Source organism: Alosa alosa, chromosome 11, assembly GCF_017589495.1.
Source record: "Alosa alosa isolate M-15738 ecotype Scorff River chromosome 11, AALO_Geno_1.1, whole genome shotgun sequence".
NCBI lineage: Eukaryota > Metazoa > Chordata > Actinopteri > Clupeiformes > Clupeidae > Alosa > Alosa alosa.
This window is the reverse complement of record NC_063199.1, coordinates 17,192,571-17,213,481: the sequence shown is the minus strand read 5'-3', so window position 1 is coordinate 17,213,481 and position 20,911 is coordinate 17,192,571. Positions and strand designations below refer to the sequence as shown.

Below are 20,911 nucleotides of genomic sequence, written 5' to 3'. Positions count from 1 at the left end.
CAGGATCAGCCCAGCTTGAATAACACCCTTTGTGGTTCACAGAGTGGCAACTAGAGCAAAACACTGTATTAGATGAACTGTTACCTCAGTAGCCCTGCATAACATACTGTATACACACACACACACACACACACACACACAAATAGGCCAGAGGAAACATCCATATGTTGTAGATCTTGTCAGAGGTCTTGTTAGTCTGTGGTCAAGTCCATTGACTGGAGCCCAGCTACTCTGTCTGCAGAATATACTCTGCTGTTTCCATGAGACTGGAGTGGATTGATCGGTCAACTTTTATTTAATGCCGCCTTAGGTACTATCGTCACAGTATAACTATGCTTACTGTAGAGTACTTAAGAGTAAACTACATTCTGTTACTGTTTCTAGAATGTTATGTTCCTGCATAATGACACACGACAGACATATTTACAGTTAAAGTTTGTAAAAAGTAAAAAGTATGTACATATGTAATATATACATTGTATATTTTTAGAACCTTACACATTACTGATGTCATTTTTACCAAAGGCTACCTAAACTAAAGTCGGACTTGTAGATTTGAATACTCTGATGCATTTATGGTGATTGTGAAACATTGATCAGTGGTGTTGTTCAGTGTATCTTGGCTCAAACGCAGTCTCCCATGTTAATCTGGCCAGATGAGCATGAGAGAGTGGGACAATGGTCAGTTTTCAGGAAGTCAGAGGTCCCTTAGTCTCTGCCACACTTCCTGTTTCACTCTTGTTCCCTCACCCCATTGGCTCTCCCTGTCCCTGCCCCGCCTTGGAGACCAGACCCCTCAGAAGATCCTCAGTCAATGAGATCCCGGAATCATTAGGGAAGTTCTGCTGATTGGACGCAGGCTGGCTGCTGGTGGGAGTGGCACTGATGGGGTTGAGGTTGCTGCTGCTGCTGAGCGCTCCGTTGCTGCTACTGACCAATCGTTGGGCGCTGCCGCCACCGCTGGGGAAGTTCGGGTGAGGCACAGCGCCGTTGCACAGGTTTGCAGGGGAACCGGTAGCGCCGGAGATGCTGCCACCACCGCCACCGTTGATGCTGTTTGAGCTGTTGGTGGTCTGAATGAGAGGCCTGGAGGGAGGAGTGAAGGAGAAAATTCGCTCTCCTCCTCCACCTCCCATAACTCTAGCACTTAGGGGTCCTGGCTGACTGTCTGCAGAAGAGGGGGTGTCCAGGGAGAGGCGAGGGGGCAGAGGGTGTCTGGAGGGAAGGCCCTGCCCGAGCCTGGGCTTCGGGAGGGGGCAGAGCTCGGGGGCAGGATCTGGGAAAGAGAAAGCCGGACCAGAGGGGGTGTCGGACCCGTCGTCCCCCAGCCATGGGAACGCGGAGGACGGGGGTGGCGGCAGGTGACCTGGTGTGTCAGGCGGCAAGAGCTGGGAGCCCACCGCGGGGTGGGCGAGGGAGGAGGACGAGCTGTGGGTCCAGTCGCCCTGCGCCCGGCGCGTGGGCCTCGGCCGCGGCACGGGCGGGGGCATGGAGTGGATGGGCGTCTGCGGGCAGCTGTAGAACCCCGGCCGCTCGCACATGGGGATGGAGGAGAAGGCGTAGTCCATGTCACGCTCGTGAGCGCGGCCGTGCCCCCCCGCGAGAGCAGGCGCCTCGCCGTGCAGGTGGAGGGGGAAGCGGCTGAGGGGGGCGCGAGGGCGCCGCCGTAGCAGGGACACCCGAGAGGTGGGCGTGGGTCGGGGGAAGCTGGGGGACTGGACCCCCAACAGGCGGGACAGGTTCCCCAGCAGAGGGGTGGAGTGGTTGGCCTCCTCGTGCTCCTTTATCTGTTCCAGGTTAGACTGGAACTCCATCTCCTCCTTTGGCACACTGGGGAGGGCAGCAGAGATAAAGAGGCTCCAATGACATCAACTGTGTAAAGTTAAGTCTAAGGACATTTAGAATGTCTCAGAAGCTATTTCAACAGAAGATTCATTGTGAGAAAATTATGTTAAAATGATCAATATAAGAAGAGTATCAGTTTTAACACTGACTACTAAGGTGCACTAGTGTAACAATAAGGAAAGCTGTATACAGTCTTCAAAGTATCTGAGTGAGAACTAAAGATTATTTTGTCATACGAATAATGACAAAATAATTAATAAAATGATAAATGCTACATAGTATTTGCTGTTGGTGTGTTTTGTTGCTGAATAGAGGAACACAAGGTGAATTTCCATTGTCTCCGGGCTATTTTCTCAAATCTGTCATGTTCACACACCCTGGATTCTTCAATTATCATTTAGGATTCAGTCAATCTCTCAAGGACCAAGGCAACAGCACAGCGGGACACCCACCTGATGTCCAGCGCTGAGCCCATGAATGAGGGCTTCTTGTGTTCAGCGCTGGCCGCTGTGTAGGGAGGCTGTGGCTCCGACTCGTTCCAGTACTTATCCCTCTCCATCAGAGGCACGCCGTCGTACATCTCGTCCACCGACAGCAGGGACACCTGAGGAGAGCATATTACACAGGTAAACAAACAAACACACGCACGCACGCACGCACGCACGTATTCTTGAGAAGTCAGTAGGCAATATGTATGTGAAACCTTTACAAATATATTACCTGTAAATTACGGTCTATCAGCCAGTTGGTCTCAAAATCATCATCATCCTCTCCAAAGGGATTTATCAGCTGTTCTGCCACCTGAAAATGTATATAAAAAAAATAAATATTGAACTGAAATAACTCACAGTAGATTTGAAAGGGCAGTGAAATGGTTTCCCTGTCTGATAAGTCTATATTTAAACACAACAGTGCACACACACACACACACACACACATCTTTCCTCACCTTTAGCCATCCAACATAGAAAAAGAACTGTAGCAAGGTGAACACAGGCAGGTAGAAGTCCAGGTCATGGCCTGGGTAGTCCTGACTAGGGTCTAAAAATTGCCGGCCAATCAGACAAGCCAGGAAGAAGCTATACACAGCCACGGTGACCACCTTCAATAAAAGGTGATAAAATGAGTTTAGACATTAAGCAAAATAACCTGAAAAAAACAGTAGCTATTCTAATTCACTACTGGGTCCCTACTATTTGCGTTTGTGTATTGATATCACTGAGTTGTGTGTGCTAATCGTTCTATTGTTAGACTAATGCTTGTGCGAGTAAAAGTATAAGAGATCTGATTGTGGAATGGTACTGTAGATAAGCTGTACTGATAAGCCCAACCTGCGTGTAAACTAGAGGCAGGCTGATCCAGTCGTAGCTGTACAGCTTCATGCACTGGGAACGCAGTGTGTTCAGTTCCTGGAGAGAGAACAGAGAGTGTTTGATTACTTCACATGCAAGTGTTTGATTAGTGTAAACACAGGGGTCATTGTTGAAGGGGCCTCACAAACATTTCAAATGAAGGATGTTTTGTTTCATATCTCATATTTTACTACAACAGTTATGAGAGGGAACAACAATGAGTTCTTTTCAGTGTACAAGGTGCCGATAAAGGAAGGTTTGGAGACTTAAATGCTCTAAATGTCGATACCCATCACTCACATTGAGGAGGGCAGTGAGGGCCACATCGTTGTTGATGCGCCCCTCTGCCCTGGCCCTCATGGTCAGGTTGACAAACCACATACAGGGAACCCAGAATTTGTTGTGTGGAGACGGCAGGTCCTCCAACTGCCTCAGCTCCTCTGCAGTCATCAGACCTGAAGGGGAGGATGAGGGGACACATAGGTGTCAAACAACACCTCATAGGCTGAATCTCCAAGTCCCCCCTAAGACTTAACTGACATCCGTTGATAAGTGATTGAATTTGAGAGTTCAAAATACTAATGATAGGAATGGGACAGCACCTGTGACCTATCGTTAAACTGACACCAGAACACCAGAAACGTGTTGCAAGCACGTTTCCGTTTCCATTTTATGGCAGTTGTTTACTGATGTTTTTTGCAAGCTATTCGAGCCTCCCTTTGGGTAACCCTGAGTTCCACGTCATGACAACACCATGAATTATTGGGAATGCCCTTGAGTAAAGTCTGCATGCCGACTTAAGGGACCTGGAAAGGGTACAGAAAGGGTGCGAGCGAGCCCTCGTGCACTTCACAGTTTCACAGACAGCCCTAAGCCCTCACAAAGTTAGAGCAAGTCTGTGAGTCTGTGAGGGTGGACATCGAGATTCACCCACAGACTCGGAGGAGAATACAAATGGTTTGGGAATGAGACGGAAATTAAGTTGAAACACATTGTCATAATCAGTCATGTTTGTTTACATTGGTGTAACAACACTATTTTTTGCAGTAGAAACCTTGCCAGTAACTAAAGCTGATTTAGACCCTGCCTAAGGGTTTGTTTCCCAAAAGCGTTGTTGAGCAACGACTAAGGTAAACACATAAAGAAAGTGTTCAAAACAATAATCTCTCATTTAACTAGGTAATTATTCATTATTCACGTTGCATTTAGACAATTTCTCTAAATGCAACATAGATCTGTTCAGAGTCAGCTGGTGATAAAAAAATGTTTTGGGAAAATGTATTTTGGTTCTTGATCTTTGAAATGCTGTGACAAAAGAATTATGTGAATTAATCCATTCTGCATTCAGCAGTTAATGTTTAGTATATATTATAGAACTTTGTTTCTAAAAGCATCATTCTAAAACATAACTAAGTGAAGCTGCAAGTCAGTGTGTGTGTGTGTGTATGTGTGTGTGTGTGTGTGTGTGCATGTTACAAGCATCCCACTCAGCTGGTGAAGACATACCTGCCTGGACCAGGTGGTCCATAGTGGGGAATCTTTTGTAGACGGCGGTGCTGACTGATCGGTAGATGAGCACTCCTGATAGGTTGGCGTAGCGCATCAGGGTGCGGCGTACGAGGCGAGCTGATTCGTCAGCGCCCCTCACATGACCACCCACCAACGCTCCCAGACGGTCCGGCCAGGGAACACTCTCAAACTGCCCCCACCAGCGAGACACCACCAGTGTCACATAGAAACCTGATATACACACACACACACACACACACACACACACATATGACCATAGACACACACACAGATGCACATATTGCTATATGTTTTTTACATGGTTTGTATATGGTTTGATGCCATATACAAACGTATGCCCACACATAAGACTGTCAAACACAGAGAAAATACATACAAAGGTTTAAACATCATTAACTTTGTTCTAGTACCAATGACACATTAAGACCTGGGCGCCTGTACAGGAGCAATGACTGTGCTGTGTACTGTGCCTCACTGCTGACTGTATGTGGTGTTTCAGTGCAAATGGCTGTGGTGAATTATCTGATTAATTTGATAAAAGCTGTATGATAATGGAAAATCTTTATGTAAGGAGAGTGAAATGCTATATGCATGTTAAGTAATCATGATTATTATGACCGCCACGCAGCGAAGCGGCGGTCATATAGGTTTAGTCAGATTTTTTTTTTCTTTTTTTTTTTTCTTTTTCGCATGTCCAAATTTCCGTCAAGGATTCCCGGGACACTGAAAGACCGGGGTACACGAAACTTGGTGGGCATGTAACCCCACATGGATAGCATGGAACCATCGTTTTTCGTTTTGATCTGTAGCCCCCGCTGTACTGGACCCCGAAAGGAGGTAGGGGCAGACACAGTTTTCTGTGAATATCTTGAGAACCGAGGGTTTAGAAGGACCATTTTTTTGTATGTTGATCTCAAGGGGCCATGTCAACCCATTCCATAACCACTCATTTTATGTATAGCGCCACCTAGTTAAAAACAAAAAAAGTAAAAAATGAGGTGTTGTAATTGCAGGTATCTGTGACCTAACATAGTCAAAACTGCACGAAATTGGAAGTGTAGGATCATTATGACACCCTCTGAATGCACGCCAAGTTTCGTGGAATTCCGTTCATGGGGGGCCACACAATAAATTAATTTATGTTACTTTACACCAACTGGCCTGTAGGTGGCCGGAGACAGTTTTCTGTGAATATCTCGAGAACCGTAGGGCCTAGGAGGTCCACCTTTTTTTGTATGTGGGTCTTAAGGGGGCATGTCAACCCATCCCATTACCACTTATTTCATGTATAGCGCCACCTAGTTAAAAATTAAAAAGCAAAAAATTAGGTGTTTTTATCACAATATCTCTGGCTGACATGGTCAAAACTGCACAAAATTGAAAGTGTAGGATCATTATGACACCTTCCGAATGCATGCCAAGTTTTGTGAACTTTCGTTCATGGGGGGCCTTACAATAAAATAATTTATGTGTAAATTTAGTGACCGTACACCAACAAGGATTCCTGGGACACTGAAAGACCAGGGTACATGAAACTTAGTGGGCATGTAACCCCACATGGATAGCATGGAACCATCGTTTTTCATCATGATTTGTAGCCCCCCCGCTGGACTGGACCCCCCGAAAGGAGGGTAGGGCAGACACAGTTTTCTGTGAATATCTTGAGAACCGTAGGGCCTAGGATGACCAATTTTTTTCTCGTATGTTTGCCTCAGGTGTCATGTTAACCCATTCCATGTGCACACATGTGCATAAACAGATACACACGCGCACACACATACATTCACAGTAATCATACATTATGACACATACTCACACAGTAGACATATGCGCATGCATGCATGCACATGCACAAAACACACACACATACACACAAACACACACACACACACACACACACACACACACACACACACACACCCACACACATAAACATAAACGTGTGCACGCACACATGCACACAGTTCAAGAATTTCTCAGAATTATGAACAGGCAAGATGGGGGTGGGGTTGTATAAAATCAATTTTACATGTGAACTCTATGAACTAATCATGTTTTGGTACTTGTTGTCTAGCAGATACCAGTGAGAATTGAGTGTGGATAATGCAATTTAGTGAGACAGAATCATATAGGCCTTTCAGCGTGATTTATTTTTGTGGAAAAAATGTGCTGAACTGGGTGGCGGTCATATTTTGTACCGCTCTGCGGTACATCTAGTTACTTACCATACATATAACTTCTCACTATCAAACCTTCTTACATAACTTAATGCATGTTAAGGACCATAAGCCATTGTCATTATCTCTAGTGCATGAAAGCTTCATATCATAATGGGGCATGAATCCACTTGTACATACCTAGTACGAAGGACAAAGGGATCAGATTGGCATACTTGTCACAGTAGATGGCCAGTTTCTCAAAGAGCCTTCTCTGCCCTTCATCCAAGAGGAACCTGGGGAGAAGTAAAGGTCACAATTGGGGTCAGTCAGTGTATGCAGTGACATCCTCCAGGGCGGCCTTCTCCATTCATTTGTGTGCGTGTGCGTGTGCGTGTGTGTGTGTGTGTGTGTGTGTGTGTGTGTATGTATGTGTGTGTGAGTGTGATGTGCTCTTGGTTTTTTTTACACACCTGTACAGGACGCTGAAGCCAAAGTAGAGGATGGTGAAGATGATGAGCTCTCTGTAGAGCAGCTTGTAAATGCTGCCCCTCCAGCGCAGGAGCAGGTGGGAGAAGGTCCCCAGACCAGCATCCGCCACCCTGCGTGAGTAGGTCACTGTCATTGCTGCCCCCTAGTGGCAAGGATGACCAACCTCACAGGGCGCCACGAGAGCTGGCGTTAGTGTTGGAGGAAGGTTGGGTGGGTGGGTGTGTGGGAGACTAGCCTGAGGGTCTCTCACTTGTACTGGCCAAACAACACAATGCTAACAGGCTAGCAGAGCATCTACAATGACACCCTCACTTACAGCTGCTGAGTTCACATGTTGGGGAGGGGGGGAAAACTGGGAGAGATACAGACATAGAAATGTATGCCCACACAACACACCTTCAGGCTGTGACCATATGGCTCAGCTGACCAAAATATCAAAGTTATTGGCAGAATAGAAAGTGCTGTTAGTATTTATGTTGGTGGGGGGAGATAAAGTCAGAGAAAGTGTGAGGAAAAGAGAGAGAGAGGGGGAGAGAAAGAGAACGTAAGCTATAGTTAGTACAGTTGTGACTTCACCACATTATCCACCAGTTATTTTACATGTATCTGTCAGACATGGCAAAACCATACTGTGCTGAATAAATGCAGAGCAGATGAGGAGTAAGAAAGTTTGGTTGTACTCACTGTGTTGGATGGGAAATGTGTTGACAACCCTGACGCTGAGCGTAATGGCAAGGGATGGAGGAGAGGCGAGGAGAATGAGAGAAATAGACGCCCACATCTCCAGTCACTTGACGTGTTAATCTGTTTCAGCAACAAAGGTGCATTGTGAAACCTAGGTAGCCTACTAGTTAATCTGAGCAAATCACCCTGTGTTCAAACACCAACTCAGGAGAATAATATCTTAATAACGGAAGCAAACAATGGCATGTATATCATAAGTTATATAATGTTACTGCTCCTTCTGTTTGTACCACTGATGAAGGAAGTGTGTCAAATCTCATCACCTTTAATCCAAAGGGAATGAAAGGGAATTCTTTGAGAGGGGCCGACCAAATTAAGAAGCAGCAGGGAAACTAGGACACTCTTGCGCCCTCTGGTGGACAGAATGCGAAACATCGGTCGACCGAACTGAAGTTTGTGATTAACTGTGTATGTGACAGACTTATGTTCGAGAAACGTTAACTGAACAGCAGATGCCCATTTAAAGCAAGCTGTAGCCTACTAGAGAAAGTAATGTTAGCCTGCAGATAATTTTGTGCACGCGTGAGACTTGCACTCGCAGATCTGATGGGCACAATCAAACACGTCCTTTGAGATTCTGGAAAGTTTGTGGAAAGGTAAGAAGAGTGAGGTGTAGTTAGGCTACTTCTTAGATGTTAGCGCAACGAAACATCTTAAATTGACATCGAGTTTGGTTCAAATGACGCACCTGTTTCGGTGGGCCACGTTTGGGCAGTTAGTTGCTTTTAACCTTTTTGATCAAACACGGCTGTTTGGCCTAATTCAGATCATACTCCAGTCTCTGATAACGGTAAGCTACAATTGTGTCCTTGATTGTCATGAAATAAACTGCTGTGTCATATTGTTTCATGTCAGTGGGCTGAACCTGCATTCCTGGATAGGACCAAAGGCGGAGTCCATCAGAAGAAGAAAAAAGTATCTGGACTGCTCCGAGAAAAGACACATTCTGTCACAAAATAAAGCAAGCTCAACAAGTCATGGCACACAGGAGGCCACATCCATGACCTTGACTACCTGGGTTCAGTGTCTGGAAAATGGATGTATTTGAAGGGATCCACAGGGTGCAGCTCTCCCCCTCTCCATCTGCGATTGCCCCGTCTGGCCCTGGGTATGAAGTGGTGGTGGCTGACCGTTCAGGGATTGCTGTCTACTCTTCCCCTGTGTTTTTTGGCAAAGTGGACGAGCGAGCATCAAAGTACAAATCCACCACAAAGACAGCAGAAGAAAGATGTCCTGTTGGAAGGTAAAAAAGAAGCCTGGATTATCTTGAGTTGAACAATAGTCAACAGATTAACTCACTGTACAGTGTGTGTGTGTGTGTGTGTGTGTGTGTGTGTGTGTATCTGTGTCTGTGTGTGTGTGTGCGCATGTGTGTGTACTGTATGTTTTGTTTAACAGTACCCAGCAGATGTAGAGGTTTATCTCTACACAGCTCATTATTCACTGCGTACAACTAGGCCAGTGGTCCCCAAACTTTTTCTTCCGAGGGCCAGCTCACTATGCCTGGCTCTAAGAGAGGGCCAGAGACTCACCTTAGTTGAATATTCCATTACATTTAATCATAGGCTACTGCAATTTAATACTATTGTTAGCTGTGTTTATATTGCAATCATTCCATATCAGTATAAAATGTAGCTCAAATGAAATAATACTAGTAAAAAAATAGCATTCCCAAAAGTATTAGCAGGGAGTCCCAAAAGTGTATTTTATTCAAAATGTTTGAACTCTGAACTCTGTGTCTTTGCATACACAGCTCAAGTTGTGAACAAGCAATATCCTACAAATAATTCTCAGAATAAGTTCTCAAACTATGAGAGTTTTATGAAGTGCTGACATCTGAAATTACCACTTTCACTCACCTGATGAGAACTTTGTGAATTGTGAATTTGTATGAACATTTGAACGAGTGAATAAAAAAATAATTATCCCAGAAAGTCCCAGAAATATGACTTGAATAGAAGTTAGTTAGTTAGTTATTACCAAATTAATTGATAAACTTTTAGAATACTTTGAGCACTGATGCAGTCAGTAGTACCTCTTACCTTGTTTGCAGGTAGGCCTACATTTCATTCCGTTTTCGATGGCAAACGCGAAACAGCGCCAAAACAACCACCAGTGGACAAAAAGAGTATTACATGTGTAATCTGTTAAGACTCGCCATAGAGAATGAAGAGTTTGACGATGTCGTAGTCCCATGCGGGCCAGATGCTATATACCACGGACATGTTTTGGGGGGCCACCCAAAATGAGGTGGCGGGCCGTATCGTAGTTTGGGGACCACTGAACTAGGCCTTTGTGTGTGTGTACTGTATGTTTGTTTAACAGTACCCAGCAGATATAGAAGTTTATCACTGCACAGCTGTATACTCACTGTGTACAACTAGGTCTTTGTGAGTGTGTGTGTGTGTGTGTATGCGTGTGTGTGCGTGTGTGTGTGTGTGTGTCTGTGTCTGTGTGTCTGTATGTGTGTGTGTGAAGTGGAAATACCACCAGTTTGCTGATACTGCTATCACACTGCAGTGATATGGACTGTCATAGTTTCCCAAGGCCTGTAACTTCAGTATTACCGCTTTGTTCAGCTCTCACTAGCTGGCTGGCTCACATTACCTGGTCTTATAGTGAGCTTAATCAGCCCTCTAGGTATGCTTTAGAAAAAGGGAGAAGAAACTGTTTGCCAAGTGGGAGACATTGTCATTTTAAAGTTGCACAAAATATCAGCATCCAATGGAGTAAGTTTAAAGCACCTGTAAGCTGACTTCTCTCAAGTGTCAACTTGTGTATTCTGAGTCCTGTTTAAGTATTTTTTATTCTATGCAATTCTTGCAATAAAACACTGAAGAAAAAAATACACAGGCATAGAAACGGGCAGTGATGGTCTCTATCTTGTAATGAAGACCTCATAACACAATTATCATCACTCTTTTTACAAGGATACAAGGATACAAGGATACAAGGAAGTTTATTGTCACATGCATATAGTTACTGGAAGTAAGAAATGCAGTGAAATTATGTCTAAGTGTCAGCCCTATTTGTGCATTAATGGGGGTAAAAGTGCAGTAGAAGAGGGGTTTAGTAGATTAAGTGGCAAGGGCTGCATAAAAAGGTGGGGGAGGATTGGGATTGGGTGGGGGCACCAACAAGGGAGCACCCAAGAGCAACAGGGGCAAGGAAAAACTCCTTACCAAGGAAGAAACCTTGGGCAGATCCATCGCTCAAGGGGGCTAACCCAACTGCCAGGGGGGTGGTGTGTGTGTTGGGGGATGACAAGGGGAGATGGGATAGTGTGCTGTGTATGTGGGAAGAGGGCAGTGTGCAATATGTGTGTCGGAGAAGCTTCCTCATGAGACAATGAACTGTGTATGTAGGGGAGAGGGGGGGAGGATTTGGATTGGGGGGGGGCACCAACAAGGAGCACCCAAGAGCAACAGGGGCAAGGAAGAAACTTTGGGCAGATCCACGGCTCAAGGGGCTAACCCAACTGCCAGGGGGTCTTGGTGTGTGTGTTGGGGGATGACAGGGGAGATGGGATAGTGTGCTGTGTATGTGGGGAGAGGGCAGAGTACTGTATGTAATGTATGTGAGTGATGACAGTGAAGATGTGTGTGTGGGCGGGAGTGGAGCAGTGACTGTGTGTGTGTAGTGTGTGTGTGTGGGTAGGTGGGGGCAGTGTGCTGTAAGTATGTAGAGGATGTGTGTTGGAGAAGATCCTGAAGACAATGTGCTGTGTATGTGGGGGCAGTGTGCAGCAAGTATGTAGAGGAGTGCTGTATGTATGTGAAGTGATGACAGTGATGATGTAAGTGTGTGTGTTGGGGATGGGGGTGGGGTGGGGTGGTGGGTGGGGGGGCAGAAAGGCTAGGCAATCAAGGACATGGGTAGATGGAGGAGAAATCAAAAATAATAAATAAAAGTGTGCAAATGTTGGAGAAAGTCAGATATGTGTGTGTGTGTGTGTGTGTGTGTGTTTTGGCGTGTGATGAAAAATAAAAGTGCTGAGGTGAATGTGTGCAAAGTCAGTATAGTGTGAGTTCAGAGTTAGGATGGCCTGGGGATAAAAACTTCTCCTGAGTCTCTCAGTTCTGGCTTTAATGACTACATAGGCGTCTTCTTGATTTCAGCGGTAGGAATAATCCATTGTTAGGATGAGAAGAGTCCTTCAGAATCTTTTTGGGCTCTTAGGAGTACTCTTCTGGAATAGATATCTTGTAGAGCAGGGAGTTGAGTTCTTATAGTACGTTCAGCTGAGCGCACTACTTTTTTTGTTTAACAAAATTATAAACAGCACTTTTAAGCCACATGTATTCAAGAATGCATTACAAAGGCATGTCACATGACCAAGTCCACAAGTCCAAGTCCGCCTGGAAACTGATGATATAGCTTTTTTCAATGTACACTGCTGAACTATAATACCCAGACGAGAAACAATTTTTCACCAAACTTCTGACAAATTTCATGCTGAAGGGGAAGAATACTTATGTGTATGGTTGTTGAACTAAAAAACTGATGTAATCTCATATTTAGTATGTAGTTCCATACCATAAGCTTTAAATTTAGACCCAAAAGAGAGGTGAGAGATAACATAATCACTGTGAACTGTGTGGTTTGCATTCATGTGACTACGATGAAAGACACTGGAAACGAATTTATCAAAGGAAGAGCTGTTTAGACAGAACAAAGTGAACTTTTCAGAAATGGGACACATTAGGCTACTTTAAGGCAGCTTTACTGCGCGTTTGAAGACCAAATTGGTCACATGTTTCCGGGAGAGGCTGACTTTTTACAAACTCTGCGTCATGTGACTTGTGACAGATAGTCGACCGCAGTCGTTGGCACAGATTGTTTTTCTTGAATAGGAGGATGGCTTCAATGAAGATCGGACTGACTGGACAATAACGCTTTACCCGTTGACAAATAAGTAAATGTAGGTTACAGTGTGTCTACTTTAAATTGCAAGCAGTATGCTGTCATTGGGTTCATCGGTGCACACACAGCTTTATCCATAGTGTCTCACCAGAGGGTGACATTCCAAACTGAGTTGAGATTTGAGGAATATTGCCTACTAGAGCAGGGCGTAAACGGATGTTTCCGTGGACACCGCGGGGATAAGTGAGTGTGGCCGACGGGTCTGAGGGTAAGGGCTGGGGTCTGCGAAGAGATATCCGGCCAACCGGAGTTCAAGTTTTCCATGGGAGCTTGTCCTATCTTGAAAGTTATGTAAAGCTACAGTGTGTCCTCTTTACATCAAACTTTGATGACACCAGCACTTGGATATTGTAATGGAGCTACGCGCGTAGTTTGCGTTTACGCGTTTACGTTTAGACCCCACGCATTAGATATAGACAGCTGTTCGTACAATTTCTGCTCATTTGCCTTGTCTAACGTTAGATACAATATAGCCTACGACGGGACAGTGGTACGGGACAGTGGCTAGTGCTAACTAACTGCACTGTCCTGTAGCCTACGTCACCTCCGAGCGCTCATCATGGCTGCATCTTCTCAATACTATTGTATTTTAGGCTAGTCGACCTGGATACGGATCCGGGACCCAGCGCAGGAGGGGGACAGATTGCGGCGATGCCTCAGGGGGAGGAGGACTCCCGTGGAGGGGAACATTACAACGTGTCCCGTCTGCGGAGCTCATCAATAGAGATAAGGGAGAAAGGGGCCGAGTTTCTTCGGGAGCAGTTGGATGCCGCTCAGAAGGTGCTGTAATGTTTGCTATTATTACCACTGTACACAGTCAGCTTCCTCGCTATGTACTATCTCTTGTCTAATAGTCGCAAAACAAACACATACTTTCTCTTGCCCATTTGAATAGGAGTTGAAACTCAAGGGAGAGGAATGTGAACGCCTCTCTCATGTTCGCAACCAGCTTGAGCAGGAGCTGGAAGAACTGACTGCCAGCCTTTTTGAGGTAAGACGAACTTGGTCTTGCAGCTTTACGCACCGCCAACTGCCTTCTCCTTCAGATGGTTATACTACTGGTACCGTCGTAAAGACAGAAATAACCACAGATATCAAAGCAAAGATGTAACGTAATCATTGTGAAACGGTCCCACACCATTTTACAAAGAGGCTAGTTTTAAAGTGGACCGCTGTCTGTGTAGTTGTAGTAGTAGTTGTTAAGAGGCTTGGAGCACTAGCAGCAGTGCCAGATGCGTAAACATGAGACCGCTCCAAAGAACCTCACTCACAGGACTCTGCATGTGTTCATGTCTGCCCACTCTTCAGGAGGCCCATAAAATGGTGCGTGAAGCTAATGTGAAACAGGCTACCGCTGAAAAACAACTGAAAGAGGCTCAGGGAAAGGTTTGTTTTTCTTTCCATGTCTCCCACTTTCTCTCTTTTCTTTTTCGTTCTTCTTTTCCTTCCTTCTGTCCGTGATAACTTTCCTCTCTCTTTCCACATCCATCCTCGTTGCCATGTCATTTGACTATGCAGTAATACTAACACATTGGAAACCTTAAAGACATTACATAGCCTTACACACATCTTCTCCAGTCCCCCCACACACACACCCCTCTTTGTCTCTGTCCAGATTGATGTCCTGCAGGCTGAGGTAACTGCCCTGAAGACCCTGGTGCTGACCTCCACCCCCTCCTCCCCCAACCGGCAGCTGCACCCCCAGCTCCTGTCCCCGGGCACCAGAGGGGCGCTGAGGGGGCACACCCGAAACAAGAGTGCCAGCAGCATCCTCTCCGGCTTCCACAACCAGGCTGAGGCCAGCCCCGTGGACCTACAGGCAGCCAGCAAGGAAGACAAGGAGGTAGGAGAAATGTGGCGCCGTGCACACACACTCTGCAGGCCAACACACACACGGCAAGCGGTGCAACCGTGCCCCGTGGCAGAAGTACACATCTGGCTTTACTTTGTCAGAAAGCTCAGATGATCTGGAGTGCGTGCTAATCCTCTTTCTGACCCCTTGGCCTTTCCTGGGCTGACAGACATGCATGAAAAGCCTAACAATAGTGTCTTATAAGTCTTCATTCAATGTGTGTCTGTGAATGTGGGAATACAATTCTTCCCAATTCATGTCTCTTCTCTCACATTTCCTCTCTCTCTAATCAATGTGGACTCTGCTGGATTCTACTGCTCTGATTCTCTTCCCTTTCACCCTTTTCTTGATCTCTTTGCGTGTGATTTAACCTAACCCTTCCTCACTTCCTCACTCTCTTGATCTTTTCACCTCTCTCTCTCTCTCCTCGCACCTCTTCTCTGTTCCTGTTTTCTCCTCTGTCTCTCAGTCTGCGGTTCCTGCTCTCCTCTCTCTGATTCTGTGTCTGGTCCCTGGTCAGTCAGTCAGCGTGATCTACGAGCCTTACTGGCCATGCCAGGGTGAGGTGCCAGGGGCCCTCTGTCACCAGGTAACCCCCTGCCACTCCTGTCCACTAGCCAATCGTCCACCAGCAGCTGCTTAACGATCGTTTGTGAATTGGTCTTAGTGGGTTAGGAGTCCTCTTGACCACTTCTAAGCACTAGATGCTACTTTTAGTGTTAAAATGCTTTGTGAATTACTCCTAGGAGTCCTAAAGTTAATAATATTTTTAAGATTTTCTCCTAAATCCACCAGTTAGGAACTGTTTTTAGCTTATTGGTGTATAGGGGGCCAGGGGTCTGTTATTTGAGATTATTCAGAGGACTTTTTTGGACAAAAAAAGTGATCTATAATTAACATTTTATGGTGGTCTATCAGAGGAATGCTCTTAATGTTCAATGGTTAAAAGTCTGGATTTGGTCTGTGCAAGAGAAATCATGTCACTGTGGCCTTGTCTCAGTGGCCTTGTCTCAGCATACGTCTAAACCAGAGTGCTGACAAAAACAGAGAACTTCCTTTATTTTTGAGTTGTCAGTGATATACTGCTGACCTGTTTTGTCACTATCACTCATCCTACCTCTCCCTCGGCTTCTCTTTCTGTCAGTCACTCTGCTCTCTCTGTCAATAGTGCTTCCTTTGCGGTTCACTGCGGGCCGATTTATTGGTCGTGGATTAAGCCTAGTTCTAGTTTTCCAGTAAAAAAGTGTTTAGTCTGAGACTAGGCTTAATCCATGTCTGGGAAATCAGCCTTATGAAGTCAGATTTAAATCATAATCTCTCTCTCTCTCTCTCTCTCTCTCTCTCTCACACACTAACACACATACATACACACACACACAAACACTCACACACTCGAACACACACTCTCACACACACACACACTCTCTCTCATCTCTCTCTCTCTCTCTCTCTCACACACAACACACATACATACACACACACACAAACACACACACACACATACATACACACAAACACTCACACACTCGAACACACACACTCACACACACACTCACACACACACACTCTCTCTCTCATTCTCTCTCTCTCTCTCAGGTGGATTCAGTTCTGTATGCAGAGTTCCTGTCCTGGAGAGAGGCCCCCAGTCTGGCCAGCTCCTCTGCGTTCATGAGCCGGGTTTATAGAGAGGACATCGGGCCTTGCCTGTCCTTCAATCGCTCGGAGGTAAACTCGTTTGTATAGACCCTTTCAACAATAAAAACAAAAACAATGCTTGAACATTCTATTTGGTTCCCAATCTACTACCTCTGCATTAAGGGGCCGTTTATACGAGAACGATTGCAAAGGAAGACGACAAAATATTTTATCATAAGTGCCTTTCGTTTACACGGCGACCCCGCCATCAGGGCTTGAAGACGCAAAAATCTGAAGACTCCTTCCAGAGTGTAGAGTTTTGAAGACGACCCGGGTTGCGTCTCCGTCTAAATGGCTAAACCAAAGATCCTTGATTACCTCTCTGGCTAAACTGTCAAATTAGAAGGTCTGCGCGTGACGTACCGGGGTTCTATCACACCACCCAGCGGTCTGGAATGCATATCCAATCGAATATCACATACTCTTGCGTCTTCATATAAACAAAGATTTCCCCCTGAGAATGCTCGTCTAAACGCGAATAAACAAATGAAGACAAGACGCCACTTCTGCGTCTTCTCTTTTCATCGTCACCGTATAAACGTAGCCTAAGATAACATATGGAATGTTAAAAAGGAAGTCTTGTGGGGCCAACTATGATGCTGATAATGGAACTCTCTTGAAATTATTTTCTATCTATCTATCTATCCATCCAGCCAGCCATCCATCCATCCACAAGTCTGTCTTATCTTACTCTACTTATTGGATTTCTCTGTTTCCAGTTATCTCAGTCAGTGCAGAGTGCGGTGGAGAGCAACTCTCTGACCATTGAGCCTGTGGCCATGAGTGCCTTGCCTCTGGTGAAGGCCTCGGCCATTGAGTGTGGGGGACCCAAGTGAGTCAAAGTCAACACACACACACACACACACACATTAATTTCATAATAAATCTGGTATAGAAATAAATGTATAATTGTAGGAAATATAATTAAATTAAAATGACATTAAGACAATCATTTTAGTTGTACATGCACAGACAAATCACTGTAGTGATTACTAAAGACTTTAATATAGCAGAAACCCTTAGCACTGTAAAAAGGTTATGTGAAAGAATAACACCATTTTTTGGGCTACGAAACAGGTAGCTGTTGAGGGTCTCACCTCTCCTTCCCAAAGACTCAACAAGCTGTGGTTGTATGTTGTCAATTTGTGGAAAATGTCGTCTTGCTAGTACAACAACATAGCAGTACTGTCACAGTAACCTTTTGTAGTATCTTGCTGTAGTCCTTCCTACACAATGAGTTGCATCCCACTGCCAGTTTAGTGCATGCTTGCATTAGACATAGTCCAAATGCTAATTGATAGTAAACAAAATTCTCTCTTGTTTCTGAAGAAAATCAAATCAAGTATTGCCCTGTAGAAATACAAATCCCAAGGTCTTTGCTGGTGTTTGGCTCAAGTCTTTCAAACGTATGTTCTTTAGCTATGCTCCTTTCCCATTGCTAGTAGTCTGTTTCATAGGCCGTATAACCAGGATTCCTCTGTGGTCATGGAAACTGTACATACTGTGTACTATACATAGTGTTTACCTTTAAGGGAAAGTAATGATTCAAATAGATACATTTTAATTATCACTTGTAATGAAAAGTTGCAAAATATTACTTTGAGAGATTTTTTTGGAGTTTAACTTGGTAACTAGTTAAAATGACCCGGAAGAAGAAGCCTGTGTTATGGCAGAGGATCCAAGCATTTTTCATTTGAATCATTAGAAATCACTGCTCCACATCACGCTTTTTAATCTCCGTTCGATTTGAAATTGTTTCTTTCAGTGGCTGGAGAGGTGCTGTAGAGACGTAAGTGACTGACACTCACTAACACACACACACACACACACACTCTCTCTCTCTCTCTCACACACACACACCGCACACACACACACACACACACACACACACACACACACACACACACACACACACACACACACACACACACACACACACACACACACACACACACACACACACACACACACACACACACACACACACACACACACACACACACACACACACACACACACACACACACACACACACACACACAGACTCTCCTGCTTGATAGAGCACTGCCATGTAGTTTGTCCATTGACACCTACTTGTGCTTGTGTATTTGTATGACCTGACCCTCAAGCACCCACCAGGCCTTCAGTCTGTCTGTGTGTTCTGATGGGCAGGGTTGGGGTCTGGATGCTGGTATGTGTGTGTGTGTGTGTGTGTGTGTGTGTGTGTGTGTGTGTGTGCATTGGCTGTCTCTCATCATGCCGTTTCTAACTCAACTTCAGGCCATGAAGGCAAGGATTAACACCCATCTCTTCTAAAATGTTTTCTCCCCTTGTGAATGTCAAGCACACAAGATAAATCTGTTGTTTTGTGGTTTGTGCTGTACGCATCCTCTATTTAGAGATGTTTTGTCAGAGCTGAATTAACTGAATGTTAGCCAAACGTGTTGTCGGTGTGTGTCCGGCCACATCTGCTGCATGCTGTTGCAGTGCAGCTGTGTGTGTGTTTTGTGAGGGTGTGTGTTTCCCGCTGTGTGTGTGTGTATGTGTGTGTGTGAGTGTGTGTTGTGAGGGTGTGTGTTTCCCTCTCTGGGCTGACCCTAGACAGAGAGGAGAGAGGATCTGATCCCGTGTTGCTGTTGTTTGTCCCTCCCTTCCTCTAACAGGAAGTGCGCCTTGAGTGGCATGTCCCGGCCCTGTCGCCATCGCATCAAACTGGGAGACAAAGAGAGCTACTACTACATCTCCCCCTCCAGCCGAGCTCGGGTAATCCCTCTACTCCACACACACACTCTCTCTGTCTTATTACCAGCCATCGCTTGTGTATCACTTGATATGACTTACGCCTTATGCTACAAATTCTGTTTATACCAGCTGAATGCGTCCTGCTCCATTTTAATATCAGTCTTCACTTGATCATTTATTCATATGTATTTGTTCTTATTTATAACTGCTGAACTATCAGTCAACATTAATGTAATGTACTTATTTATAATGTATGAGCTCTGTTTAGTTTTATGTTGTTTTAATATACATTTATGTGGTCTGTGACTGTCTCTAACTCTAATGAGATTAATGTCTTATCGATTTTATCCTCAGATCACTGCAGTGTGCAACTTTTTTACCTACATAAGATACATCCAACAAGGCTTAGTGAGGCAGGATGGTGAGTTTCAAATGTAAAATAAACATTTTTGATAGTATATTTGAAATACAAATATTGGAAGGCCATGTATATTTTCTTATTTATGTTTTTCTCTTTGTAGTGGAACAGATGTTTTGGGAAGTTATGCGCTTGCGGAGTGAGATGACCATGGCAAAACTGGGTTTCTTTCTCATGGATGAGAGCTAGGAAACGGCGGAAGTCAGCCTCAGAGCACAACACACACACACATACACACACACACACACACACACACACACACACACACACACACACACACAGAAGGAGCAATGGGCTGCGAGCAATATAGTTTATCTCCAGAGTCCTCTGTCAGTGCCATGACGTTACGATGCACAGACAGTGTGGATTGGAAGTTATGTGTTAGATGACAGAATCACAGTTGCCAAACCGAAGATTATGAACCAGCAGTGACCGGTCCTATTCAGTGAGTTTATGTTAACATGCAACAAGGACAGCTTATTGACTCAAGTGAGACATGTAATATCTGAGCCGCTGAGACCGTGTTCATTTTTTCTTCTCACAAAATCCCAATTGTTGTGGTTTTGATATTTCCCAATTTGTGCACAATTGGATGGCTTTAGTAATTATGGTTTAGTGGTGGGAAATATTTGCATAGCTATAACTATGCAGTAGATAAATTTACTTATGTCAGGAGTCACTGACACAGCACATGTCCCGTGGAGCGGACCAGTGTTACTGCAGTTAAGTTTGATAGGTCAAAGCCATAGCGTCATCCAGACCATCTCAGACCAGAGTGCATCATCTTTAGGCGTTACTGACATAGAGTCCACACTCCTTATTCTAAAGCACTCAAATCAGGACATTGCTGCTCTTTTCGTACACTCCTCTAATGTTGCCTTTACATTCCCGTATGTCTCATGTGTTCTGGCCTTGAGAGCTCACCAGGCTGCCAAAGGCTTGGTATGAGCAGTGAGCATTGTCTTGCTAGTTAGTTAGTAATACTATGAAGTTCCCTCCCTGAGGTTCAGGCTGTACATAGATGAGATGAGATGCACATGAGAAGTTAATTGAAACAGAAACAGAACCACGGAATTAGAAACAAGTCCAGTTCCATGTAGAGAACTAATTGGTCAACGAATAATGCCCTACCATGTGTTTATTCAAGATAAGTCAAGTTTTG

At 44.9% G+C, this 20,911-nt stretch overlaps 2 protein-coding genes across 5 annotated transcripts; one reads left to right on the top strand and one right to left on the bottom strand.

The window, feature by feature from the left end:
* Positions 1 to 132: 132 nt before the first annotated feature.
* Positions 133 to 7,655, bottom strand: best1 (bestrophin 1). Its single transcript, XM_048257515.1, has 9 exons — positions 7,357 to 7,655; positions 7,085 to 7,179; positions 4,704 to 4,937; positions 3,498 to 3,652; positions 3,177 to 3,254; positions 2,795 to 2,947; positions 2,566 to 2,646; positions 2,298 to 2,449; positions 133 to 1,830 (listed from the first exon to the last, which is right to left on the bottom strand). The coding sequence occupies exons 1-9, from the start codon at positions 7,506 to 7,508 to the stop codon at positions 747 to 749; spliced, it is 2,184 nt and encodes a 727-aa protein (XP_048113472.1). The 5' UTR covers positions 7,509 to 7,655; the 3' UTR covers positions 133 to 746.
* Positions 7,656 to 8,501: 846 nt separating this feature from the next.
* rab3il1 (RAB3A interacting protein (rabin3)-like 1) lies at positions 8,502 to 19,968 on the top strand. 4 transcript variants are annotated; one of them, XM_048257720.1, is made up of 12 exons: positions 8,505 to 8,715; positions 8,975 to 9,362; positions 13,636 to 13,822; positions 13,938 to 14,033; positions 14,351 to 14,428; positions 14,658 to 14,885; positions 16,491 to 16,619; positions 17,309 to 17,421; positions 18,355 to 18,378; positions 19,253 to 19,352; positions 19,686 to 19,752; positions 19,853 to 19,968. In XM_048257720.1, exons 2-12 carry the CDS (start codon positions 9,154 to 9,156, stop codon positions 19,936 to 19,938), a joined length of 1,317 nt encoding a protein of 438 aa, XP_048113677.1. In that variant the 5' UTR covers positions 8,505 to 8,715; positions 8,975 to 9,153; the 3' UTR covers positions 19,939 to 19,968. The 4 variants fall into 4 exon arrangements, 3 of the variants coding, with proteins under 3 accessions (XP_048113678.1, XP_048113677.1, XP_048113679.1); XM_048257721.1 differs by lacking the exon at positions 18,355 to 18,378 and having other exon boundaries at positions 8,503 to 8,715; XM_048257722.1 differs by lacking the exons at positions 8,505 to 8,715; positions 8,975 to 9,362 and adding an exon at positions 12,922 to 13,040.
* Positions 19,969 to 20,911: the final 943 nt, after the last annotated feature.

Coding starts and splice junctions, on each gene's coding strand:
- best1 (XM_048257515.1), bottom strand. CDS start 7,508: ATGACAGTGACCTACTCACGCAGGGTGGCGGATGCTGGTCTGGGGACC. Junction 3,255..3,497: donor CCCTCACTGCCCTCCTCAAT/GTGAGTGATGGG, acceptor TTCTCTCTCCAG/GAACTGAACACACTGCGTTC. Junction 2,450..2,565: donor TGATAGACCGTAATTTACAG/GTAATATATTTG, acceptor TGCTCTCCTCAG/GTGTCCCTGCTGTCGGTGGA.
- rab3il1 (XM_048257720.1), top strand. CDS start 9,154: ATGGATGTATTTGAAGGGATCCACAGGGTGCAGCTCTCCCCCTCTCCA. Junction 14,034..14,350: donor TGACTGCCAGCCTTTTTGAG/GTAAGACGAACT, acceptor CCCACTCTTCAG/GAGGCCCATAAAATGGTGCG. Junction 19,353..19,685: donor CCCCCTCCAGCCGAGCTCGG/GTAATCCCTCTA, acceptor TTTTATCCTCAG/ATCACTGCAGTGTGCAACTT.